Genomic DNA, 27,362 nt, shown 5'->3' with positions numbered 1-27,362 from the left:
CGGGCAGCCCCAATACCTGACTAGGGTTTACGGGCAGCCCCAATACCTGACTAGGGTTACGGGGCCGCCCCAATACTGACTAGGGTTACAGGGCCCCAATACCTGACTAGGGTTACAGGGCCGCCCCAATACCTGACTAGGGTTACAGGGCAGCCCCAATACTGACTAGGGTTACAGGGCAGCCCCATAGGGTTACAGGGCAGCCCCAATACCTGACTAGGGTTACAGGGCCGCCCCAATCCTGACTAGGTTACGGGGCCGCCCCAATACCTGACTAGGGTTACAGGGCCGCCCCAATACCTGACTAGGGTTACGGGGCCGCCCAATACCTGACTAGGGTTACAGGGCCGCCCCAATACCTGACTAGGGTTACAGGGCCGCCCCAATACCTGACTAGGGTTACAGGGCCGCCCCAATACCTGACTAGGGTTACAGGGCCGCCCCAATACCTGACTAGGGTTACAGGGCAGCCCCTATACCTGACTAGGGTTACAGGGCCCCCCCTATAAGCTGACTAGGTTACAGGGCCGCCCAATACCTGACTAGGGTTACAGGGCAGCCCCTATACCTGACTAGGGTTACAGGGCAGCCCCAATACCTGACTAGGGTTACGGGGCCGCCCCAATACCTGACTAGGGTTACAGGGCCGCCCCAATACCTGACTAGGGTTACAGGGCCGCCCCAATACCTGACTAGGGTTACAGGGCAGCCCCAATACCTGACTAGGGTTACAGGGCAGCCCCAATACCTGACTAGGGTTACAGGGCCGCCCCAATACCTGACTAGGGTTACAAGACCTGGGCATGGCGCCACATTCTGTGCCAGTGAAGGTGCGGGGAGTTGTAAAATGAAATCCATAAAGGACAATTACATGGGAAAAGCAGAATTAAAGGGAAAGTATCAGGGGGAGAGTAAGTTCTATTAATGACATGCGGTTTTAACCAGCCAATCCGTGTGCCAGACTGCGCGGTGCTCCCGGCTATACGGTCTCCGAAGCGAGAAGGATACATTTGGCGAGTGGATACCGACCGGAGCAACGATTCCTTCAACTGCCCGATCTTCCCACTGAGATTCTGCATCAGGGACCTGAGAGCAACATTAATCTGGGGGAGAAAGGAGGGAGTCAGTCACTGTATATATATATATTAGCACAGAGCAAAGCATGCTGGGAGGCATCTGTTAAAGGGGAAATTTGCACTCAGTAACCTCAGTCTTGTGTAAAATTGCCTAAAAGGGAAATAATGAGTGCTTCCCCTTTAAATGAACTTCAATAACAGGTTTTTATGGTTTTAGAAAGATTTATCTTTTTGTGCCGGAGCTCTCTGGTTTGACAGTTTTGCAGTATTGGGTTGCTAGGGTGCAACCTACCCTAGCAACCAGGCTGGGGTGTGAATGAGGGACTGGAAGATGAAATTGTCTGTTGGGTCAGTGACCCCCCCATATGAATGCTGGAAAGAAGCAGAACAAATAATTAAATAAACTATAGGAAATACATTGTACCTTCACTGGGTTTTCTCCATTCCGCAGGTACCGGTTCCGCTCGTGCAGTTTTTCGGCAATCTCCTGTGCCAGCTGGTATGTATCATCGTAGGTGGCCAACCTTTGGGCAAGGAACACTCAGGTTACGTGGCTAGAGACTCACCAATGGGGGGTAGAAGCGGCCTGGCTACACTGTGTAACAAGGGAGTTGCCCTACCACTTGCCTTGGCACTGTCACTACTGTAGCACTGATTTACCCCCAATACCCCTCAGGGGTAAACACGGCAGATTTATTGCAAACAAAGTGCCCCGAGGGGAACAAGATGTTTTTGCCCGACGTGCAGTTGTAAAACCAAAGGAAAAAACAAAAGGTGATTTGGCTGAAATTCCTCTTCCTGTGAGTGTTTCCATAACAAACAGCAGTGATTACATCGCGCGCATAAAACCTCTCTCCCCGGCCGACAGCACCGCAGCCAGCACTCACTGGGGTCTGTGCAGGGCTATGCCGAAGGTCAGAGTAATGGGCACACAGACTGGAATCTCCCCCTGGACCCACCGACTGGCTCATCCCTGATCCTGGCACCCCCAACAGACTGGGCCTCTCACCTGGCATACACAGACTGGCTTCTGACCCTGGCCTCTCACTACAGACTTGGGCTCTCCCTGACCCCTGGCACCACAAGAACTGGTCTCCCCCTGACTCTGGCACCAACAGACTGCTCTACCTGCACCTACACAGACTGGCATCTCCTGACCCTGGCACTCACACAGCTGGTCTCACCTGGCACGCACACAGACTGGCTCTCCACTGGCAACTACACAGACTGGATCTCACCTGACCTGGCACAACAGATGGCCTCTCCCTGGCACATCACACAGACTGCTCTCACCCTGCCATGGCAACCCACACGATGGCCTCTCACTGGGCACTACACAGACTGGCATCTCACCCTGACCCGTGGACACACAGATGGCTCTCACTGACACTGGCAGCTACTACAGACTGGCCTCTCACGCTGGACTCAAGACTGGCATCTTCACCTGACTGCACCCACACAGACTGCCTCTAGCCCTGGCACTGCCACAGACTGGCTCTCACCCTGGGGATAACAGACTGGCTCCTCACCCTTGGCACTACATCAGACTGGCTCTCCCCTGAACCCATGGCACCACAGACTGGCCTTTCCCTGACCCCTGGACACACAGACTGGCCTCTCCCCTGACCTCCTGGCACACACACAGACTGGCTCTCACCTGGCACTACACAGACTGGATCTCCCTGGACCTGGCACCACACAGACTGGCCTCTCACCCTGGGCCCACACAGACTGGCTCTCAACCCTGGACTACCAGACTTGCTCTCACCTGACCCTGGACCCCAGACTGGCTCTCCCCCTGGCACAGCACACAGACGGCATCTCACTGACCGCTGGCACCACACAGACTAGGCCTGTCACCTGATACACAGACTGGCATTCACCTGACCCTGGCACCCACACAGACTGGCCTCTCACCCTGACCCCTGGCACCCACACAGATGGCCTTCACCTGGCCTACACAGACTGGCCATCTCACCTGACCTGGGCACCAACACAGACTGCCTTCTCACACTGGCCCCACACAGACTGGTCCTCTCACCTGGCACTACAAGACTGGATCTACCACTGACCCTTGTGGCACCCAAAGACTGGGCTCTTCCTGGACGCATACAGACGGCCTCTCACCTGAACCCTGCACCACACAGACTGGCCTCACTCACCTGACCCCTGGACCCACACAGACTTTGGCTTCACCCTGACCCGGACCTCCAAGACTGGCCTCTTCCCCTGGACCCACACTAGCTGGCACCACACAGACTGGCTTCCCTGGCACCACACAGACTGGCACCCACCAAGATGGCTCTCCTGGCACCCACAGACTGGCACCACCAGCTGGCACCACACAGATGGCTACCCACCGCCTGGACCCACACAGACTGGCTCTAGACCCCTGGCAACCACACAGATGGCCCCCCAACAGCTGGCACCACAAGACTGGCCCCCACACAGCTGGCACCCACAAGACTGCGCTCTCACCCTGACTGGCACCCAAGACTGGCCCCAGCCTGGCCCAGCACACAGCTGGCAACCCACGACAGACTGGCTCTCATCCTGACCTGGCACCACAACTGGCCTCTCCTGCACCTACAAAAGATGGCTCTCACCATGGCACCGTACACAGACTGGCATCTCACCTGTACCCTGGGCACCCACAGACTGGCTCTCAACTGGCACCACAAGATGGCTCTACCTGACCCCTGGCAGACCAAGACTGGCCTTCCCCCTGGCACTATCACAGACTGGCAATCTCACCTGAACCCTGGCACCCACACAGACTGGCTCTTACCCTGGCACCCAACGACTGGCTCACCCTGGCACTAACGACTGGCATCTGCACCCTGACCTGGCACCACAAGACTGGCTCATCACCTGGCACCACCGACTGGCTCTCCTGCCCTTGCACACCAATGGCCTTCTCACCTGACCCCTGCACCTACAGACTGGCCTCTCACCCCTGACCCTGGCACCAACAGACTGGCCTCTCCCCTGGCACCCACACAAGCTGGCACCACACAGACTGCACTCACACAGCTGGCACTCACAAGACTGCCTTTTCCCCTGGCACCACACAGATGGCACCCACACAGTGGCACCCACAACATTGACTGGCAGCAACAGCGGCACCACAGACTGGCTCTCACCATGACCCTGGCAGCCAACAGCTGGCCTCAACAGCCTGCACCCACAAGATGGCACCACCAGGCTGGCACCCACACAGACTGGCCTCTCACCTGACCCCTGGCACCCCACAGACTGGCCCCACACAGCCTGGCACCCACACAGACTGGCCCCACACAGACTGGCACCCACACAGACTGGCCTCTCACCCTGACCCTGGCCCACACGAGCTGGCCCAACAGCCTGGCAGCGCACACAAGACTGGAACACAGCCTGGCACCCGCACAACAGACTGGCTCTCCGCCTGACCCTGGCACCACAAGACTGGCTCTCCCTGCCCTGCACCACAAGACTGGCTCTCAACGCCTGACCCTGGCACCACACAGATGGCCGCTCTCCCTGGCCCCTGGCACCCACACAGACTGGCCTCTCCCCTGAACCCTGGCACCACCGACTGCTTCTCACCTACCCCCTGGCAACACATGACTGGCTCCACATCAGCATGGACAACAAGACTGGCACACCACACAGCTGGCACGCACAGGCTGGCCTTCACCTGCCCTGGCACCAACAGAACTGGCCCACAGCTGGACCCCACAGACTGGCCCCACAGCTGGACCCAACAGATGGCCTGCTCACCTGACCTGGACCCCAACAGGGACTGGCCCCCACAACAGCTGGCACCACACAGACTGGCACCACACAGCCTGGACCACACAGACTGGCTCTCACTTGAACCTGCACCCACACAGACTGGCTCTCCTGACCCTGGAGCCCAGACTGGCTCGTCACTGACACCTGGCACCCACACAGACTGGCCTCCCCCTGACCTGGCACCAACCAGACTGGCCTCTCCCTGACTGGCCCAACAGATGGCTCTCACCTGGACCACTGGCACCACACAGAGCTGGTCTCCCATGATCCATGGCACCCAACAGACTGGCCCCCACACAGCCTGCACCAACAGACTGGCTCTCCTGACCCCTGGCACACACAGACTGGCTTCACCCTGACTCTGGACCAGACTGGCCTCTCCCCTTGAAACTGGACCCACACAGATGGCTCTCACCTGACCTGGCACCCACACAGACTGGCTCTTCCCTGACCCTGGCACCCACACAGACTGGCCTCTCACCCTGGCACCCACACAGACTGGCCTCTCACCCTGACCCCTGGCACCCACACAGACTGGCCTCTCCCCCTGACCCCTGGCACCCACACGACTGGCTCCCCTGACCCCTGGCACCCACACAGACTGGCCTCTCACCCTGACCCCTGGCACACACAGACTGGCCTCAACAGCTGGACCACACAGACATGGGGCAAAAAAAACCCACACAGCTTTTGGCACCACACAGACTGGCCTCTCCATGACCCGTGGACCACACAGAACTGGCCTCTACCCTGACTCCTGGCACCTTCCACAACAGACCTGGCCTCTCCCCCCTGAACCCCGGCACCCACACGACTGGCTCCCCAAGACCTGGCACCCACTACAGACGGCCTGCTCACCTGACCCTGGCACCACACAGACTGGCCTCCACAGCCTGCGCCACACAGACCATGGGGCAAAAAACCCACACAGCCTTTTGGCACCACACAGACTGGCCTCTCACCATGAGACCCTGGCACCACAACAGACTGCCCTCTTCCCCTGACCTGGCACCCACATACAGAACTGGGCCTCTCCCCCTGACCCCTGGCACCCACACAAGACTGGCTCTCTCCCTCGACCCATGCCCCACAGTACTGCTCTCTCCCCTGACCCTGGCACCCACAAATCACACACATCATCACGACCTGGCCTCTCCCCTGATGGCACCACAGCTCGGGCCAAAGCGCCCAACAGAGATGCACAAGCTGGCCCACGTGCTTCCCGCGACGCCTTGACCCAACCTGCTGCCTACCTCACCACACAGAACTGGCCTCCTCACCTTGACCCTGGCACCCACACAGACTGTGTCTCCCCTGACCCCGCACCAGCACACTGGCATTCCCACCCTGGCACACACGATGGCCTCATGATGACCAAACACAGCTGGCTCTTCCCACCCCTGGACCACAAGACTGGCCTCCACCCACCCCGCACCCACTGGCCCCACATGGCACCAACGTCTGGCCCCAACAGCCTGCCCAACGACGCTCTTGACACGCCTGCGCACACAAGCCTGGCATGCACAACATCACGTTAAGAGTAATTAGAGGTTACATAATGAGGGATGGGGATATTGGGAGCTGAGCAGCAGGGGGGCCGCCCTACCCCCCCCGGGACCCACTCACCAAGGATCCGGTGCCATAGTGACGACTGGCCGCTGCCCCACTTCCTGTTTGTGTCACATGTGCGACGGGAGGGCAGGAGGGACAATAGCGCCGAACGCTTCCTGGTTCCGAACCCTGTAGCGTATGGTTGTACTACAACTCCCAGAATCCTCTGCTCCCCCCGCCCCTACATCACTTCCCACTCCCTGTGTTATTGTTACGCACTGCCTGCCCCTCACCCACAGAGCTTACACTCTTATTTGGTGCTTGGCTCACACCCTGCCCCACAGCTCAGCCCCAGGGCTCCTCCTTTCCTTTAGTAACAGAACCACTGTCCCACAGTGATTGGATAGGAATAAAAACACTGGGAAAATGGGATTATAGTAACCCTGTAACAATGGTTGCTAGGGTAGCACTTACCATAGCAACATGCAGTGGTTTGAATGACAGGGTTGGGCCCAAGACCCCAGGAAGGGGGGCCTGTAAGGGTGGCCCACGAAGACCCCAAGTCCAATATTTTTGGGCCTGGGGGGCTTTTTGTTTGTGCCTCTGGTACTGGGAATGCCAGGGGGCTGTAAGGTGCCACAGACAGTCACTATTTATTGGGCTGGGGGGCTGTTTGTGCCTCTGGGTACTGGGAATGCCAGGGGGGCTGTAAGGTGCCACAGACAGTCACTATTTATTGGGCTGGGGGGGGGCTGTTTGTCCTCTGGTACTGGGAATGCCAGGGGGGCTGTAAGGTGCCACAGACATCACTATTTATTGGGCTGGGGGGGCTGTTTGTGCCTCTGGGTACTGGGAATGCAGGGGGGCTGTAAGGTGCCACAGACAATCACTATTATTGGGCTGGGGGGGCTTGTTTGTGCCTCTGGGTACTGGGAATGCCAGGGGGGCTGTAAGGTGCACAGACAGTCACTATTTATTGGCTGGGGGGGCTTTTGTGCTCTGGGTACTGGGAATGCCGGGGGGGCTGTAAGGTGGCCACAACATCACTATTTATTGGCTGGGGAGCTGTTTGTGCTCTGGGTACTGGGAATGCCAGGGGGGCTGTAAGGTGCCACAGACAGTCACTATTTAATTGGGCTGGGGGGGGGGGGCTGTTTGTGGCCTCTGGGTAACTGGGATGCCAGGGGGGCTGTAAGGTGCCACAGACAGTCACTATTTATTGGGCTGGGGGCTGTTTGTGCCTCTGGGTACTGGGAATGCCAGGGGGGCTGGTAAGGTGCCACAGACAGTCACTATTTATTGGGCTGGGGGGGCTGTTTGTGCCTCTGGGTACTGGGAATGCCAGGGGGCTGTAAGGTGCCACAGACAGTCACTATTTATGGGCTGGGGGGGGCTGTTTGTGCCTCTGGGTACTGGAATAATGCCAGGGGGGCTGTAAGGTGCCACAGACAGTCACTATTTATTGGGCTGGGGGGGCTGTTTGTGCCTCTGGGTACTGGGAATGCCAGGGGGGCTGTAAGGTGCCACAGACAGCACTATTTATTGGGCTGGGGGGCTGTTTGTGCCTCTGGGTACTGGGAATGCCAGGGGGGCTGTAAGGTGCCACAGACAGTCATATTTTATTGGGCTGGGGGGCTGTTTGTGCCTCTGGGTACTGGGAATGCAGGGGGGCTGTAAGGTGCCACAGACAGTCACTATTTATTGGGCTGGGGGGGGCTGTTTGTGCCTCTGGTACTGGGAATGCCAGGGGGGCTGTAAGGTGCCACAGACAGTCACTATTTATTGGGCTGGGGGGGCTGTTTGTGCCTCTGGGTACTGGGAATGCCAGGGGGGCTGTAAAGGTGCCACAGACAGTCACTATTTATTGGGCTGGGGGGGGCTGTTTGTGCCTCTGGGTACTGGGATGCCGGGGGGGCTGTAAGGTGCCACAGACAGTCACTATTTATGGGCTGGGGGGGGCTGTTTGTGCCTCTGGGTACTGGGAATGCAGGGGGGGCTGTAAGGTGCCACAGACAGTCACTATTTATTGGGCTGGGGGGGCTGTTTGTGCCTCTGGGTACTGGGAATGCCAGGGGGCTGTAAGGTGCCACAGACAGTCACTATTTATTGGGCTGGGGGGGGCTGTTTGTGCCTCTGGGTACTGGGAATGCCAGGGGGGCTGTAAGGTGCCACAGACAGTCACTATTTATTGGCTGGGGGGGGCTGTTTGTGCCTCTGGGTACTGGGAATGCAGGGGGCTGTAAGGTGCCACAGACAGTCCTATTTATTGGGCTGGGGGGGGGGCTGTTTTGCCTCTGGGTACTGGGAATGCCAGGGGGGGCTGTAAGGTGCCACAGACAGTCACTATTTATTGGGCTGGGGGGGCTGTTTGTGCCTCTGGGTACTGGGAATGGCAGGGGGCTGTAAGGTGCCACAGACAGTTCACTATTTATTGGCCTGGGGGGGGGGCTGTTTGTGCCTCTGGTACTGGGAATGCCAGGGGGGCTGTAAGGTGCCACAGACAGTCACTATTTATTGGGCTGGGGGGGCTGTTTGTGCTCTGGGTACTGGGAATGCCAGGGGGCTGTAAGGTGCCCACAGACAGTCACTATTTATTGGGCTGGGGGGGGGCTGTTTGTGCCTCTGGGTACTTGGGAATGCCAGGGGGGCTGTAAGGTGCCACAGACAGTCACTATTTATTGGGCTGGGGGGGGCTGTTTGTGCCTCGGTGGTACTGGGAATGCCAGGGGGGCTGTAAGGTGCCACAGACAGTCACTATTTATTGGCTGGGGGGTGCTGTTTGTGCCTCTGGGTAACTGGGAATGCCAGGGGGGCTGTAAGGTGCCACAGAACAGTCACTATTTATTGGGCTGGGGGGGGCCTGTTTGTGCTCTGGGTACTGGGAATGCAGGGGGCTGTAAGGTGCCCAGACGTACTTTTATTGGGCTGGGGGGGCTGTTTGTGCCTCTGGGTACTGGGAATGCCAGGGGGCTGTAAGGTGCCACAAGACAGTCATTTTATTGGGCTGGGGGGGGCTGTTTTGTGCCTCTGGGTACTGGGAATGCCGGGGGGCTTTAAGGTGCCACAGAACGTCACTATTTATTGGGCCTGGGGGGGCTGTTTGTGCCCTGGTTGGGAATGCCGGGGGGGCTTAGGTGCCAAGCGTCACTATTTATTGGCTGGGGGGGGCTGTTTGTGCCTCTGGTACTGGAATGCAGGGGGGCTGTAAGGTGCCACAGACTGCACTATTTAATTGGGCGGGGGGGGGGGCTTTTGGCGCCTGGGTACTGGGGAATGCCAGGGGGGCTGTGAGGTGCCAACAGACAGTCACTATTTATTGGGCTGGGGGGGGGGCTGTTTGGTGCTCTGCGGTAATGGGAATGCGCCAGGGGGAGCTGTAAGGTGCCACAAGACAGTCACTATTTATTGGGCTGGGGGGGGTGTTTGTGCTCTGGGTACTGGGAATGCCAGGGGGGCTGTAAGGTGCCAGACATCTATTTATTGGGCTGGGGGGCTGTTGGCCCTGGTACTGGGAATGCCAGGGGGGGCTTGTAAGGTGCAAGTCCTATAGTGCCTGAGCTTTGGGGTGTTGAAATCTTGGGAAGATCTGGTGTAGGAGCAAGGAAGCGTGTATGTGAAGTCAGTTTCAGAAGGTTCCGTTTGGCCAGGAGCCAGGACGCGATCTTGCCATCAACTGGATCTGTATCAGAGCACCGATTTTATGGCATGGTCTAGTTGGGCCTCGGAGTGTGGTAGTTCAGTGGACGCCCAGCTCTTGGGCTGCCTCTGCGGCCACTGGTAACTATCTACACTGCGCTAGGTGGACATAGCACTAGTAGCACAATTCAGTCACTAACATACTACCTTAATGAAAGAGGGGAAGTTGGGGCAGGACGTTTGTGTTGGGTACCAGGCCAGGGGCTTAATTGGTGCCACAGACACTCACAATTACCCATTTGCTGGGGTTTTGCCTGGTAACTGATAGGGCGAACGGTCACAGAAGTCACTAAGTTTATGGGCATGGTGAGACGCATGTCTATGTACCTCATGAGTGTACTGGCGCGGACATTAGCAGGGGACTCCTAAATCATTGATGAAGAGTGCATCAGTATCAGTCGATTATTAATATTGCTGGGCCTGTTGTTGCGCCTTCTGAAGTATCGACATGCCAGGGCTGCATAGGTGATCAGACATACTATTTTTTTTCATTCAGCTGGGGCTTTTGGCCGGTCGGAATATTGCCAGGAGGGGCTGTCATTACCGTGTGTCCACATCAGCATCTTCATCATCAGGTGCACCCTCTGAGCTTCATTCTCATCTCTTAGTAGTTCTAACTCTCCATGTCCTTTGGGAGGCAATCTAATATCATCATAGGGACATAGATACCGTTCATAAGTGCCCGTCAATATTTTTCATCGTTTGCAAGCCGAACCCAGTCGATCTTACAAATCCGCAATTGGTCCTGTACGACCATCCGATGTGTTCTGGCGTCAATTGTTTTCTCATGGGCCTGCTAATAGGTGGCGTTAGTTCCGGTGTCGGTCCTTCTCATTTACAGACTCTGGCTGCCTATGCATACACAATTCCTACGACATTGAGTGAGACACTAGGTATTGTCCCACAATCTTCAGCCTAAACATACTCCATCCTCTAAATGGGGACAAATACATTGCGCACGCGCCAGATGTTTTTACCACGCTCTTTGTGGCCAACACCTTCAATTAACTAACGATTGATAGTTTTCTAAACTCTCAAATATTATGTTTGGTCCGATGTTCTATTTACTTTTATGACATGTCTGTCTGGAACGTTTACACTATAAATACATATAGAAAAGCGTCAGTTTATGGTACTATATTTACCATTGCTCCTATAGCATCGTGATCCCACCAATAGATTACCCTACACTTGGCCTAGGACCGTCCCGCCCATTACACAGGTGCCCGCACATAACATTCCTCTTCTATTACTCATAGAAGCTCCTCCTATTTACACATGTTAGGCCTCCTCATTTACTACCCTTATACTCCCCATCAGTACCTATACACAGTGCCCAAATCGTGCACCCATACACAGTATTAACTATACAGCCCTATAGTCCCATACAAGTGCCCAATCCTCTCTCAATCATACACATCCCCAACCGTTACTCAAGCACCCCCCATCCATCGCTCATCACAGTACCAACAGATGCCCCATACACCCTCCCCCATAGTGCCCCAATCAACAGTTACACACAGAGCTCCCCCTCACACTACCATCCCCCTATCACTTACTTCTCCATGAGCTCCCATCCAGCCCTACCCAAGTATCCTATCATACTTACGTTATGCTTCATACATCATTACTCATATCAGAAGTCCCACCTAATGCCCCTCACAGTATTCATTCACAGAGCTCCCCAATTGGCCCTACAGTTAGCTCCCCATACCCCAATACACAGAGCCCCCCCCCCAATACATGCTCCTACTTCTTCTTCGCTTCCTCTCCTTATGCGGCTCCATGTGCGGCGGTGCCAGACCCTTAGGTTGTGCCGTATGACGTCAGTACGCACGGGGCGCAACCTTATAAAAGGGCCCGGCACCGCCGGAGAAGCCGCCACATAAGGAGAGAAGCCGCGCAAGGAGCAGGAGCGCTCGGCTTCAGCAGGTGCATCCTGCTATCGCGGATCGTTCCATGAATGTTACAGAAATGCGGGACATTCATGGAACGATCCGGGACAGCGGGATGCACTATAAAAAGCGGGACTGTCCCACCCAAAGCGGGACAGTTGGGGGGTATGACTAAACGCCAGAAAATCCCCTGCCATAGACAATACTGAGAATTGCATCTGCTAAACACACGTAGAGACGATTATCAGTAAATGATCAGCATTGTCTGTTTTAGTAGCTGCTACTAGTAGCTCCATGTGTCTTCCCCCTAAAGCTGGCCATACACGGGCCGATTGTAGCTGCAGATATGGGTCCCTTAGACAGATTGGGCAGCTTATCGGCCCGTGTATGGGCACTACCGACGGGCCTGTCTGACCCATATCCGGCCTGAAATCCGGCAGATCTCGATCAGGCAGGTTCGAAAATCTAGTCGGATTGGGGACCCTATCGGCTCGTTGATGCGGCCCCCAAACCGACTGCGCCCATTACCGGCGTTCCAATTTGATCGTTTGGCCCCAGGGCCAAACAACCAAATTAGCCTAAATTCACCAGATATCGCCCACCTGTAGGGACCCTTTCTCAATCGCCAACGTGTATGGGCACCTTAAGGGCAGTGGTACACGGGGAGGTTAGTTGCCCCATAACAAATCTTCGGTGTCGCGGGTGACTAATCTCCCCGTGTACCACTGCCCTAATAGAAGGTTCCACGTGAGGGTGAGGGATAAGCAGATATGGGCCCCAAGGAGAGATGAACAGCACCGCTATCTATGATTAAATCCAGGCCCATTTACACAACAAATAGAAGATAAACCCCACCCCCAGCGCAGCCCCTTCCTACCCCCCCTTCCCGTTACTGCACTGGGGGGCCCCCTGGCATTTCCTCACTCTCAGCCCCCGAGTTTTTCCATAATGAAACTGCACTGTTTACTGTACACAGACACCAACACGGGAGCATTCCCAGGCACAATGCTGAGAGTACCGTGATGGAAAAAAACTGTAACCCCCAGTCAGTATATAATACAGGAAAATCAAACACTACAGTGTATCTCTTGGATTTACTGTATATATATCACCCCCATTCAGCATATAATACAGGAAACTGAGTCGCTACAGTGTATATCTTGGATTTACAGCATATATATCACCCCCATTCAGCATATAATACAGGAGATGGCAGTGGTAGGGGGAGAATTAGGCATCTGCCAGGATATGGTAGAGAATATGGTATAAACAATGGAAGAAATGATACAATGAGAATTGTTTGTAACCCCCCCATCTGCATACAGTACAGGAGATGGAGTCCAGCAGCAGTGATACCATGACACTAACCCCCAGCCAGCATACAGTACAGGACACAGTGCTGTAAAGAAGTTGAAAGCCGTGCTTTTATTAGGGGTTCAGTGTTGATCCCCCCCAACCTTACAATTCTTCCATTTGGGGCCATTGTACTGATCCTGAGTGAAGATCTACAACCCATGCCATAAAGTGAGACCAGGCTGCTGTCTTTTTTTTTTTATATATACCAGCCTGTCTTTTAAACTGCTCCCTGGTTGCTAAGGTAATTTGGATCCTAGCAACCAGATAGCTGCTGAAATTCCAGAGCTTCAGAACAAAAAATGAAATAACTCAAAAACTACAAATGATAAAAAATGAAGACCAACTGCAAATTGTATAGGATGGAGTGAGGGTATTGAAGCCATTGAAGTGTATGGGTATGTCCAACCCCTTCCCCTGGCACGCTGCCCTGGCACACTCCCTTGGCACCGCCAGTCTATGTGAATGGGAGAAACATCACAAGGGACACAAGGAATCTCCCGGGGGGGGGGGGGGGTGTTTATTGTATGAAGTCACTTACATTTTCCACTTCGCTATCTCCCAACAGATCTGAGCAACAACAAAACAGCTCAGAGAGGCCGCCTGTGGGCTGGACTTGCCCCTGGGGGGGGCGGGTAGGAAGGGGACTGGAGGCAGTTGCTTAAAAGGTGGCAGATTGTGGTGGAATTGAGAGACAGCTGGGAATCACAAGAGACCGAGATCACCGGCACAGAAAGAGACAGCCGCCTTGGGTTCCACACTTGGTAAGTGACTCAGATACTCCGGCTGCTGTTCCCAGGAGCTTGCACTCTACACATTATAATGGAGTATAGGATTTGGGGTGGGGCTATGGAGCCATACTGAACTGGTACTGGGAGGGATCATACTGAACTATTTCATTGTAAATATCCCCCCCCCCTCACCCCCCATCTGCTGAAATCCTTATCCGCTCAGTGTGTAACCTGGCACTGCCCTCTGTCTCCCAAACTACATGGGTATTAGTTCTGCCCATTCTCTTCCTGCCCATCTTCTGTACAGTGGCACAAGTAGGGCACCCACAGCCATATATATAAATACACATATACAGAGAAGGAATGTTCTGGGCACACAATAAGCTGTACCCCCATACTGTACTGTCTAAGGGAAACACTATGGCACCTCCTACCCATATGTATAAATACAAATATACAGAGAAGGAATGTTCTGGGCACACAATAAGCTGTACCCCCATACTGTACTGTCTAAGGGAAACACTATGGCACCCCCTACCCATATATATAAATACAAATATACAGAGAAGGAATGTTCTGGGCACACAATAAGCTGTACCCCCATACTGTACTGTCTAAGGGAAACACTATGGCACCCCCTACCCATATGTATAAATACAAATATACAGAGAAGGAATGTTCTGGGCACACAATAAGCTGTACCCCCATACTGTACTGTCTAAGGGAAACACTATGGCACCTCCTACCCATATGTATAAATACAAATATACAGAGATGGAATGCTCTGGGCACACAATAAGCTGTACCCCCATACTGTACTGTCTAAGGGAAACACTATGGCACCCCCTACCCATATGTATAAATACAAATATACAGAGAGGGAATGTTCTGGGCACACAATAAGCTGTACCCCCATACTGTACTGTCTAAGGGAAACACTATGGCACCTCCTACCCATATGTATAAATACAAATATACAGAGAAGGAATGCTCTGGGCACACAATAAGCTGTACCCCCATACTGTACTGTCTAAAGGAAACACTATGGCACCCCCTACCCATATGTATAAATACAAATATACAGAGAGGGAATGTTCTGGGCACACAATAAGCTGTACCCCCATACTGTACTGTCTATGGGAAACACTATGGCACCCCCTACCCATATGTATAAATACAAATATACAGAGAAGGAATGTTCTGGGCACACAATAAGCTGTACCCCCATACTGTACTGTCTAAGGGAAACACTATGGCACCCCCTACCCTTATGTATAAATACAAATATACAGAGAAGGAATGTTCTGGGCACACAATAAGCTGTACCCCCATACTGTACTGTCTAAGGGAAACACTATGGCACCCCCTACCCCTATGTATAAATACAAATATACAGAGAAGGAATGTTCTGGGCACACAATAAGCTGTACCCCCATACTGTACTGTCTAAGGGAAACACTATGGCACCCCTACCCATATGTATAAATACAAATATACAGAGAAGGAATGTTCTGGGCACACAATAAGCTGTACCCCCATACTGTACTGTCTAAGGGAAACACTATGGCACCCCTACCCATATATATAAATACAAATATACAGAGAAGGAATGTTCTGGGCACACAATAAGCTGTACCCCCATACTGTACTGTCTAAGGGAAACACTATGGCACCCCCTACCCATATGTATAAATACAAATATACAGAGAAGGAATGTTCTGGGCACACAATAAGCTGTACCCCCATACTGTACTGTCTAAGGGAAACACTATGGCACCTCCTACCCATATGTATAAATACAAATATACAGAGATGGAATGCTCTGGGCACACAATAAGCTGTACCCCCATACTGTACTGTCTAAGGGAAACACTATGGCACCCCCTACCCATATGTATAAATACAAATATACAGAGAGGGAATGTTCTGGGCACACAATAAGCTGTACCCCCATACTGTACTGTCTAAGGGAAACACTATGGCACCCCCTACCCATATGTATAAATACAAATATACAGAGAGGGAATGTTCTGGGCACACAATAAGCTGTACCCCCATACTGTACTGTCTAAGGGAAACACTATGGCACCCCCTACCCATATGTATAAATACAAATATACAGAGAGGGAATGTTCTGGGCACACAATAAGCTGTACCCCCATACTGTACTGTCTAAGGGAAACACTATGGCACCTCCTACCCATATGTATAAATACAAATATACAGAGAAGGAATGCTCTGGGCACACAATAAGCTGTACCCCCATACTGTACTGTCTAAGGGAAACACTATGGCACCTCCTACCCATATGTATAAATACAAATATACAGAGAAGGAATGCTCTGGGCACACAATAAGCTGTACCCCCATACTGTACTGTCTAAGGGAAACACTATGGCACCCCCTACCCATATGTATAAATACAAATATACAGAGAGGGAATGTTCTGGGCACACAATAAGCTGTACCCCCATACTGTACTGTCTAAGGGAAACACTATGGCACCTCCTACCCATATGTATAAATACAAATATACAGAGAAGGAATGTTCTGGGCACACAATAAGCTGTACCCCCATACTGTACTGTCTAAGGGAAACACTATGGCACCCCCTACCCATATGTATAAATACAAATATACAGAGAAGGAATGTTCTGGGCACACAATAAGCTGTACCCCCATACTGTACTGTCTAAGGGAAACACTATGGCACCCCCTACCCATATGTATAAATACAAATATACAGAGAAGGAATGTTCTGGGCACACAATAAGCTGTACCCCCATACTGTACTGTCTAAGGGAAACACTATGGCACCCCCTACCCATATGTATAAATACAAATATACAGAGAAGGAATGTTCTGGGCACACAATAAGCTGTACCCCCATACTGTACTGTCTAAGGGAAACACTATGGCACCCCCTACCCATATGTATAAATACAAATATACAGAGAAGGAATGTTCTGGGCACACAATAAGCTGTACCCCCATACTGTACTGTCTAAGGGAAACACTATGGCACCCCCTACCCATATGTATAAATACAAATATACAGAGAAGGAATGTTCTGGGCACACAATAAGCTGTACCCCCATACTGTACTGTCTAAGGGAAACACTATGGCACCCCCTACCCATATAGATATATATAAATACTAACAAACCTTGTTTATAAAGGGCACGGGGCAATGTTACGTTCCTTCCTTTTACAGAGCAGAAACCCTGGATGTGTGTAATTGCCCCACATATGAGAAACAAAACAGGTTCAGGTCAGTATTTATTGAATGTTGCTCTCTGGGATCACAGAGAAGTCAGCGGAACAACAGTGTTTAGTAAACATGGGCCACAACCCACAATGCACCTGGGAAGCGATGATGAGTGATTATTTTTTCCCTATAAAATGACGCAGCTATATTTAGGCAGTGGATAACGCAGGGGGCAAAAAACAAGGGCAAATTTTTTACTTCAAAAAATTACTATCAACAGAGCCTGCAGGATTGTTGTGGGGCAGACTGACCCATAATGCCCTTGTACAGGGTCACTCTAGAACCCTGCAGCTGCATAAACAGGGCCTGGGGGTCACACAGAGAGGGCAGGTATAATAAACAGCAGCTCGAAAAGGTGTAAGTTTCCCTTTAAGATGCATACTGCAGACTGCACTGATTTTTGTGCTGCCATCCACTACATATTATTATTATTATTATTAATAACATTTATTTATAAAGCGCCAACATACCCCGCAGCGCTGTACAATAAGTGGGTTTCATACACTGAGTAACATATAAAGCAACCAATAACCGATACAGGAGGGGAAGGGAGCCCTGCCCCAAAGAGCTTACACTCTACAAGGAGTAACATATAAAGCAACCAATAACCGATACAGGAGGGGAAGGGAGCCCTGCCCAAAAGAGCTTACACTCTACAAGGAGTAACATATAAAGCAATCAGTAACTGATACAAGAGGGGAAGAGAGCCCTGCCCCAAAGAGCTTACACTCTACAAGGAGTAACATATAAAGCAATCAGTAACCGATACAGGAGGGGAAGAGAGCCCTGCCCCAAAGAGCTTACACTCTACAAGGAGTAACATATAAAGCAATCAGTAACTGATACAAGAGGGGAAGAGAGCCCTGCCCCAAAGAGCTTACACTCTACAAGGAGTAACATATAAAGCAATCAGTAACCGATACAGGAGGGGAAGAGAGCCCTGCCCAAAAGAGCTTACACTCTACAAGGAGAAAGGGTTGAGACACAAGATAGAGAGGTGTTTTCCAGAAAAATGATATATAAAATCCCTGAATCAACTATATCAGAACATTCCCCCAGTGAGATGGGAGACCTGCCAATCAGATTGCTCCCTCTCTGTGTGATTTTGGAGATCAACCACTTAGAACACTTTATCCCCCTCTAGACCTAGAATCCAGAACTTTCCCTCACCCTTTGATCTATAAGACCTGCCAATCAGAAATACCCTTTACTTATGATCTGGAAGCCCTAGTAAGAACGTTCAGTCTCCTTGTGATCTACCAATCAAAACACATCCTGTCCCTGTAATCTAGGAAACCTACCAATCACAGCATTCCCTCTCCTAATGTTCTAGGAGACCCACCAATCACAGCATTCCCTCTCCTAATGTTCTAGGAGACCCACCAATCAGACCGTTCCCTCGCCTTGTGATCCAAACACGTCCTGTCCCTGTAATCTAGGAAACCTACCAATCACAGCATTCCCTCTCCTAATGTTCTAGGAGACCCACCAATCACAGCATTCCCTTCCCTAATGTTCTAGGAGACCCACCAATCACAGCATTCCCTTCCCTAATGTTCTAGGAGACCCACCAATCAGACCGTTCCCTCGCCTTGTGATCCAAACACATCCTGTCCCTGTAATCTAGGAGACCCACCAATCACAGCATTCCCTCTCCTAATGTTCTAGGAGACCCACCAATCAGACCGTTCCCTCGCCTTGTGATCTGGGAAACCAACCCACCGCCCAGTAGGAACTTCTACCTTTTTGTTCCTTTCCCCATCTCTCCTCTCAGATCACAGGGCGAGGGGACATTGTCCAATGACTGCCAGTGTTACAGTATTGTCCGGGCTACACCTTCTACCACTGACACTTTACTTGGTGTAATTGCTTTCTTTTTCAGAGATGTCTTGTGAACCTCCCATTCTCATCATTTCAGAAGATGATGCCTGGGATATTGACTCGACCACATATGCAGATTGTGGGCACTTTGTGGACTGGGACCGGTTCCCCTCCTTCACAGAGGAATGGAGGAGCCCTTCCCCTCAGGAGCTGCCCCACAGTCACAAGGAGCTGAAGAGAATGGCCAGAGAGGGCAACTGGAGCAACAGGCGCAACCTGAGAGCTGAGGCCTACAACCACATCATCAAGAACATCCGCTGCCGCTCAGGGACGCCGGACGCCAGTGTCTACCATGATGTGTCTGAACGACTGTTTGGCAGACGAGGGATACAAGATCACCTCTTGCCAGATTTTTTGGACGGTTGCCTTCCCACTGTCTATTGCCTCAACGCTCGAGGGGAGACGGCAGTTAAGAAGGTGCTTATATGCATCGGAAACCAGTATCCTGATATCACCTATTCTCCCTCCTTGCCTTCCGTGGTGGCCCTTCTGTTGCACTTCAGTGAAGACGAGGCCGAGTGCTTCGAGAGGGCCTGCAGACTCATCTCGTGTACAGAAAACCACAAGTGCTACGTTGACCAAAGCTTTCTGGCCTACGAGGCCTCATGTATGACCTTTGGGGACCTGGCCAAGAAGTACTGTCCGGCTGGGCACAAGTTAATCACCACCAGCTGTGAGAACTCTGCCGAGGTCTTCTCCGACTGGATCATGTGGATCTTCGGAGACTTGCCCTTCGAGTACACCATCCGAGTGTTCGACATCTTCCTCATCGAGGGTAATAAGGTTCTGTACCGGGTTGCACTAGCGCTGCTGAAACACTACAGGAGCCACCTGGAACATGAGGTCACGGATGTCCGGTCAGATATCCAAGACTTTGTAAAAAACATCTCCCACCATTTGTCGGTGCAAAAGCTTTTGGAGAAGGCATTCAGCATCAGGCTCTTCTCGCACAAGGAGCTTTGGCTTCTGCAGTTGGCCAATAGGAAGGCCCTGTCCCAGCGAGGGATCACGGTAATGCAGCCCAGGTAATCATCGAACACACCTTCAGTGTAGGCTTCTTCTCTAGAACCTTAGGGATCTAGAACATTGGTTCTCTTGTTACCATTCTAGTGCTCTAGTCTTGCTAATTCAGGTTTTCTAAGCTCAGAGATCCCGTAATATGGCCGATTTGGGCTGCGCTCATGGGTTCATGAACATGGGCTCTTGGTAAACTGCTCCTCTGCAGGTTTTTGAAGGCCTTTTCTGAGCTGCCCAGCCCCAGTGATGTAGGTGAAACAGACAGTGAATAGGGAAATGGCCAGCTTGACCAATGCCTGAAGAGCTTGCTAGATAGGCTTTATAGCACCGAGTAGGTACTTCACGTACTGAGAAACTGAAATGTAATGTATTCACATTATGATCTTCCCCAGAGGGTTGAACTGTAATGACTTTCAGCTTTGGCAAGCGCGGCTGTTTATACGATCATCATACGTCTGCCACAAGATCAGCTGACAGATGCCGGTTGGGTATTTACAGTTGCAATTCATCCACATCAGCCTCTCTGCCTCGCAGTGTCAATAGGCAGCGGTGCCGTATAACAGCGTATTCACAATCCCTTATTAAAACTCACCAAAGCGTGGCCGGCCCGAGCCATAATTACCCACGCTGCCTTCTTTCCATGTAAACACAGTGGCTCGGACCCTTGTAATTAAGCCCTGAGAACAACAAGCTGCTTGTAGCCAATGATGACGTCCTACTGGGCCTTCGGAGAATTAACTCTGAGGTTATGAAAACTTTTTGGGGGCTAATGGAATGACGTGGGCCATTTGCTTAGGTCTAGTAACCCATAGCAACCAAGTAGTAGTTAGCTGTGTGGGGTCTGTTTCCATCCGCTGCATATGTGCATATGAGTTAAACAAGTCAGGACCCCCAGCTTCATACTTTTGAGGGTTTCCCTGAGGGATTGAAGAAGTTGAACCTTTAGTAGAAGACTGGCTTTATGGACTCAAACTTGGGGACCCCTAAAGAATCCCATTCTCCCCCCCACAGGCAGCCGGCTCACATGTCTGTCGACCTGCTTGAGTTCAGTTCTGTGATCGTCACGGCCCAGGAGATGCGGGTCATCTGGTCCTGGATCCCAGAAAGGTTCTCCCTGTACCCCCCAGTTCTGCTCTTCTCCACCATGGAGCACGGATACAGCCTTCAGAGGTAACCCCAACTCTCTGGTTCTGTCCAACAGACTCTCACTGGGCACCATGAAGCAGTTTATGCCTGGGCCTCCTTAGTTACATGGTTGTTCAGTTGGGCCAATCTGGCCATGTTTGGCTACATGAAATTACTATTATTACCCACCAGATTTCCCCCCCACTGAGACTAACGCCGACCCTCTTTGTTGGCAGGTTTTATTCTCACTGCGAAGGCTTCGAGCCCACAGTCCTACTTATCAAAACAACAGGAGAAGAGGTATTGCTATTGGCTTACACTGAGACGGCTATGGGTCACATGGGGTGGGATAGAGAGCACCCATAGGAGTAACGTGCACCAATCATGTTTTCTGCTGCTAATTCTTTCATGGGATATTTTTGAGTTCCATTAAAACAAAATGTCATACATAAGGGCAAGTCAATACAGGTTTGCTTTTGTTTCTCACTGCAGGGATTTCTGGCAAGTTTTGATGCACTATATGGAGACAGTAGGGCAAGATGGAGACAGTAGGGCAAGATGGAGACAGTAGGGCAAGATGGAGACATTAGGGCAAGATGGAGACAGTAGGGCAAGATGGAGACATTAGGGCAAGATGGAGACAGTAGGGCAAGATGGAGACAGTAGGGCAAGATGGAGACAGTAGGGCAAGATGGAGACAGTAGGGCAAGATGGAGACAGTAGGGCAAGATGGAGACATTAGGGCAAGATGGAGACAGTAGGGCAAGATGGAGACAGTAGGGCAAGATGGGGACAGTTAGGGCAAGATGGAGACATTAGGGCAAGATGGAGACATTAGGGGCAAGATGGAGACATTAGGGCAAGATGGAGACAGTAGGGCAAGATGGAGACATTAGGGCAAGATGGAGACAGTAGGGCAAGATGGAGACAGTAGGGCAAGATGGGGACAGTAGGGCAAGATGGAGACAGTAGGGCAAGATGGAGACAGTAGGGCCAAGATGGGGACAGTAGGGCAAGATGGGGACAGTAAGGCAAGATGGAGACAGTAGGGCAAGATGGAGACAGTAGAACAAGATGGGGGACAGTAGGGCAGATGGACAGTAGGCAAGATGGAGACAGTAGGGCAAGATGGGGACAGTAGGGCAAGATGGAGACAGTAGGGCAAGATGGAGACAGTAGGGCAAGATGGAGAAGTAGGAGACAGTAGGGTAAGATGGAGACAGTAGGACAAGATGGGGACAGTAGGGCAAGATGGAGACAGTAGGGCAAGATGGAGACAGTATGGCAAGATGGAGACAGTAGGGTAAGATGGAGACAGTAGGACAAGATGGGGACAGTAGGGCAAGATGGAGACAGTAGGGCAAGATGGGGACAGTAGGGCAAGATGGAGACAGTAGGGCAAGATGGAGACAGTAGGGCAAGATGGAGACAGTAGGGCAAGATGGGGACAGTAGGGCAAGATGGAGACAGTAGGGCAAGATGGAGACAGTAGGGCAAGATGGAGACAGTATGGCAAGATGGAGACAGTAGGGCAAGATGGAGACAGTAGGGCAAGATGGAGACAGTAGGGCAAGATGGAGAGAGAAGAAAAGTTGGTTTAAATGTTTAGGCAAGACCTAATGTTGTCACATATCCCGTCTCTTGCAGGTCTGTGGGTCCTTTCTCTCTTCAGACTGGAATGAGAGGAGGAAATGTTCTGGACAGGTGGCAACATATTTTGGGACGGGAGAATGTTTCGTATTTAGTGTAAGTACATAGCACCTTCCTGGCACATTATTTCCAGGGGTTCTCATAGCTGGGTGCTTGAATTGATCATAGTGGTCACAAAGTGGTTAAATGATGGGGGGCGGGGCCTCCTTGGTATTTTGCTTCAGTCCTGGTTCATTGGTAGATAAAGCTGGTTCCTGTTGGGGGGGCTACAGCCAGTAGGCACCGCTATTGTCTGACTTACCTAATGCAGGGACCCCCACCTAACAATCCTACACTCGAGTTTATCTGTAGAGCCTCTAGTTGCAGTAGGAAGTCCATTTATAAACGCTCTATCCTAGGGCCTCACATTGAGCTTCTCTTCATTCCCCCTGTAGGTGAGACCAGAGATGGAGAGATACGAGTGGGTGGTGGTGAAGAAGCCAGAGTTGGTAAAGTCAGCCCCCCCATCACCCTGCTCCCGCCCACGCTCTTATTCTCACGGATCCCGCGCCTCAACGTCTCCGCTACGTCCCTCATCCCCAACCCTTTCTTCAGCACCCAGCAGCCCATCGCCCTCCCCAAATTTCCTGACAGTCCCTGGTGACGTCTCGAGTGGTCGGCTGTCTCCCTTCCTATCCGTCAGGCACTTCCAGCTGCCAACTAAAACTGCCTCCATGTTTATGTCTGGGAACAGCAGCGGCATTATCATTGGTAAGATGGGACCAGTATCTTCTCTCTGGGTCACTGGTGGCCTCTTTCTTGGTGGGGCTTCTATGTTCTCCTCATGTCTGTGTGGGTTCCTTTGGGGGCTTTGGTTTCCTTGCACCCTCCATGGAGGTACTATTCAACCTCATATGTTTGTTCAGTGTGTGTGTGTTCTTAACGTATGGAAATTAGATTGTAAGCTCTGCTGGGTCACTGGTGACCTCTTTCTTGGTGGAGCTTGTATGTTCTCCTCATGTCTGTGTGGTTTCCGTTTGGGGCTTTGGTTTCCTTCCACCCTCCATGGAGGCACTATTTAACCTCATATGTTTGCCAAGTGTGTGTATTCTTGAGGTATAGAAATTAGATTGTAAGCTCCTTTGAAACACTCTTTCTTGGTGGAACTTGTAAGTTCTCCTCATGTCTGTGTGGGTTCCTTTGGGGGCTTCTGTTTCCTTCCACCCTCCATGGAGGCACTATTCGACCTCATATGTTTGTTCAGTGTGTGTGTGTGTGTGTTCTTAACTTATGGAAATTAGATTGTAAGCTCTGCTGGGTCACTGGTGGACTCTTTCTTGGTGGAACCTTTATGTTCTCCTCATGTCTGGTTCGATTCCTTTGGGGGCTTCAGTTTCCTTCAACCCTCCATGGAGGCACTATTCAACCTCATATATTTGTGCAGTGTGTGTGTTCTTGAGGTATGAAAATTGGATTGTAAGCTCCACTGGGTCACTCTTTCTTGGTGGAGCTTGTATGTTCTCCTCATGTCTGTGTGGGTTCCTTTTCCTTCCCCCCTTCATTGGAGGCACTATTCAACCTCATATGTTTGTTCAGTGTGTGTTCTGAAGGTATGGAAATTAGATTGTAAGCTCCTTTGGGGCGATGACTAATTGGAACATTCTTTGATAAGAGCAGCATAATGGGTCGACGCTGTATAAACAAAGCATTTTAAGAAGGAGAATATGCCAGGCCATTAGGTTGCACATATCATTTGGATTTCCCAGCATGGGTGCCGCTGTTCTCTAATCGGACGCAGAGCCTTTCCGAGAAGCTCCGGGGCGGAGGCTCATAACATAGTCTTGCTCATCGTGTTTCAGCCACTGATCTACCTTCCAAAATACTTTGTTCTGGATCCCTCCGGTGTTTATCGGCTTTATATGATTTACCCTGGCGGCGGCGGCTTCCCGCAGGCCTGTCAGTGTGACGGCTTGGCCCGCGGCCCGTAAAGCGAGTGTGAGTGGCTGCTGGGAAGCTGAATATGGGGCTGAGCTCACAGGAGGCACAGCTGTGTGTGTATAATAACGTGACCCAAAGAAAGCAAGAATAAAAAATAAGGGTGGGCTCGTAAATACCGCCATACGGGCAGGATGTTTTTCATTCGCTTTAATTGGAGCTTATTGGCAGCGAGGAGCCCGGCTTGTATAAAGGAGCTTTGAGCGCTAATAATACGCGTCTCCCCCAAAGAAGCCTCCGCGTTACAGGAGGAAGCAGGTGCCCCCCGGCCGTCTCTTCCCGGAATTTATTTTCACAGGTGCCCCGGCGTGACTGCCGCCCAAGACTAATAGCAAATTAGAATACGTAGCTGGGAATTTAAATCGGCTTCCCTGGCAGGGGCATCGGAAAAACCTTGAACTGAAAGGGAAAGGCTTCTTAGGGGGCTGAGGGTGCTGGGAGTTACAGTTCATAGCAATGGGAGGGCTACAAGCTTATGCTTTTATACTATTTTGGCCTCAAATTGCACCTCTTTGGGCCCATCCGTGTGGCATTAGCACAGTGTCCCTGCCCCCAAATTGCACCTCTTTGTGCCCATCCGTGTGGCATTAGCCTGGTGTCCCTGTCCCCAAATTGCACCTCTTTGGGCCCATCTGTGTGGCATTAGCCTGGTGTCCCTGCCCCCAAATTGCACCTCTTTGGACCCATCCGTGTGGCATTAGCCTGGTGTCCCTGTCCCCAAATTGCACCTCTTTGGGCCCATCCGTGTGGCATTAGCACGGTGTCCCTGCCCCCAAATTGCACCTCTTTGGGCCCATCCGTGTGGCATTAGCGCGGTGTCCCTGTCCCCAAATTGCACCTCTTTGGGCCCATCCGTGTGGCATTAGCCTGGTGTCCTTGCCCCCAAATTGCACCTCTTTGGGCCCATCCGTGTGGCATTAGCCTGGTGTCCCTGTCCCCAAATTGCACCTCTTTGGGCCCATCCGTGTGGCATTAGCCTGGTGTCCCTGCCCCCAAATTGCACCTCTTTGGGCCCATCCGTGTGGCATGAGCGCGGTGTCCCTGCCCCCAAATTGCACCTCTTTGGACCCATCCGTGTGGCATTAGCACAGTGTCCCTGTCCCCAAATTGCACCTCTTTGGACCCATCCGTGTGGCATTAGCACAGTGTCCCTGCCCCCAAATTGCACCTCTTTGGACCCATCCGTGTGGCATTAGCGCGGTGTCCCTGCCCCCAAATTGCACCTCTTTGGACCCATCCGTGTGGCATTAGCACAGTGTCCCTGTCCCCAAATTGGACCTCTTTGGACCCATCCGTGTGGCATTAGCGCGGTGTCCCTGCCCCCAAATTGCACCTCTTTGGACCCATCCGTGTGGCATTAGCGCGGTGTCCCTGCCCCCAAATTGCACCTCTTTGGGCCCATCCGAGTGGCATGAGCAAGGTGCAAAGTACAGTATAGTTGGGCAACTCGGCACCCCCCTGCCTACATATTGCCCCCAACACCCCCATATGCATAGAGAGATGTGTGCCTATGGGTGCTGAGTGTGGGTGCAAAATACAAACAACACAGAGCACCCACTGTTTGCACCCACTGTTTGCACCTTGCCCTGCAATTGATAAATGAGTCTTTCTTCAGCCTCCATGATATTCTCTGTGCCCCCCACCCAATATAGTATTGTAGAATAGACAATGGGCGCCTAAGGGCAATACCAAGCGGGGGGCCCCCTACTGTGCCAAATTCAGTACATCAGGGGGGTACCTCAAGTTCGGTGTTGGTTTGGTGCTGGCAGTGGAGCCCTAATGCTGTTCCTGGTGTCCCATTGCAGGAGGAGGAGGCGGCCAAGCGCTGAATATCGATGCCGACCTCAATACGGGAAGGACGGAGCCCTGCGAGACATTCGACAACCCCCCCCTCTGCCAGGAAAACTTCCACATTCAGCACATAGAGGTTTGGGGGTGCCAGAACTCCTGATCCGGCTCTGGGAAACCAATATGGAACCCAACAGTACCGCTCCAACCTCTAGGGCAGTGGTTCCCAAACTGTGGGGCGGCCAATCAGAGCCTTTGGTTATGGGGGGGTCTAAAGGCCCATTATAAGATACACCTGAAAGCCCAGCTTGATGGCCAATAATATTAGGATTTGGGGGTGCTGCCCAAGATAACCTTGGTACTGTGCAGTGAGGCCTAGGTGAGGGGGCCCTGAGGGGTCTCACAGAGGGGTCCCACAGAGGGTCTCACAGAGGGGTCTCACAGAGGGGTCTCACAGAGGGGTCTTACAGAGGGGTCTCACAGAGGGGTCTTACAGAGGGGTCTCACAGAGGGGTCTCACAGAGGGGTCTCACAGAGGGGTCTTACAGAGGGGTCTCACAGAGGGTCTCACAGAGGGGTCTCA

The 27,362-nt window shown here is 52.1% G+C and overlaps 2 protein-coding genes across 3 annotated transcripts in view; one reads left to right on the top strand and one right to left on the bottom strand.

Annotated features, from left to right (window-relative positions):
• The window catches only part of stx8 (syntaxin 8), a 65,604-nt gene extending 59,096 nt beyond the window's left edge, over nt 1-6,508 (bottom strand). The window contains 3 exon segments of the mRNA NM_001037261.1: nt 1,009-1,103; nt 1,501-1,600; nt 6,477-6,508. Coding sequence (NP_001032338.1) covers nt 1,009-1,103; nt 1,501-1,600; nt 6,477-6,493 — 212 coding nt within the window. The 5' untranslated portion in view covers nt 6,494-6,508.
• A 7,404-nt stretch (nt 6,509-13,912) lies between these two features.
• Nucleotides 13,913-27,362, top strand: tbc1d24.2 (TBC1 domain family, member 24, gene 2). Of its 2 annotated transcripts, XM_031894646.1 has the most exons (8): nt 13,913-14,109; nt 17,291-17,347; nt 19,227-20,250; nt 21,254-21,412; nt 21,604-21,667; nt 23,015-23,113; nt 23,452-23,767; nt 26,797-27,362. In XM_031894646.1, the coding sequence occupies exons 2-8, from the start codon at nt 17,305-17,307 to the stop codon at nt 26,940-26,942; spliced, it is 1,851 nt and encodes a 616-aa protein (XP_031750506.1). In that variant the 5' UTR covers nt 13,913-14,109; nt 17,291-17,304; the 3' UTR covers nt 26,943-27,362. The 2 variants fall into 2 exon arrangements, with proteins under 2 accessions (XP_031750506.1, XP_031750507.1); XM_031894647.1 differs by lacking the exon at nt 17,291-17,347 and having other exon boundaries at nt 13,915-14,109.

This window comes from Xenopus tropicalis, chromosome 10 (genome assembly GCF_000004195.4).
Source record: "Xenopus tropicalis strain Nigerian chromosome 10, UCB_Xtro_10.0, whole genome shotgun sequence".
NCBI classification, from domain to species: domain Eukaryota; kingdom Metazoa; phylum Chordata; class Amphibia; order Anura; family Pipidae; genus Xenopus; species Xenopus tropicalis.
The sequence above is the reverse complement of the archived record's forward strand: the minus strand, read 5'-3'. Positions and strand labels throughout refer to the sequence as shown.

Excerpts from the sequence above, each read along its gene's own strand:
- tbc1d24.2 (XM_031894646.1), top strand. The coding sequence starts at position 17,305 with ATGTGTGTAATTGCCCCACATATGAGAAACAAAACAGGTTCAG. Across the intron at positions 17,348-19,226 it reads GAGAAACAAAACAGGTTCAG|AGATGTCTTGTGAACCTCCC; the intron begins GTCAGTATTTAT and ends TTTCTTTTTCAG. Across the intron at positions 21,413-21,603 it reads CACGGATACAGCCTTCAGAG|GTTTTATTCTCACTGCGAAG; the intron begins GTAACCCCAACT and ends CTTTGTTGGCAG.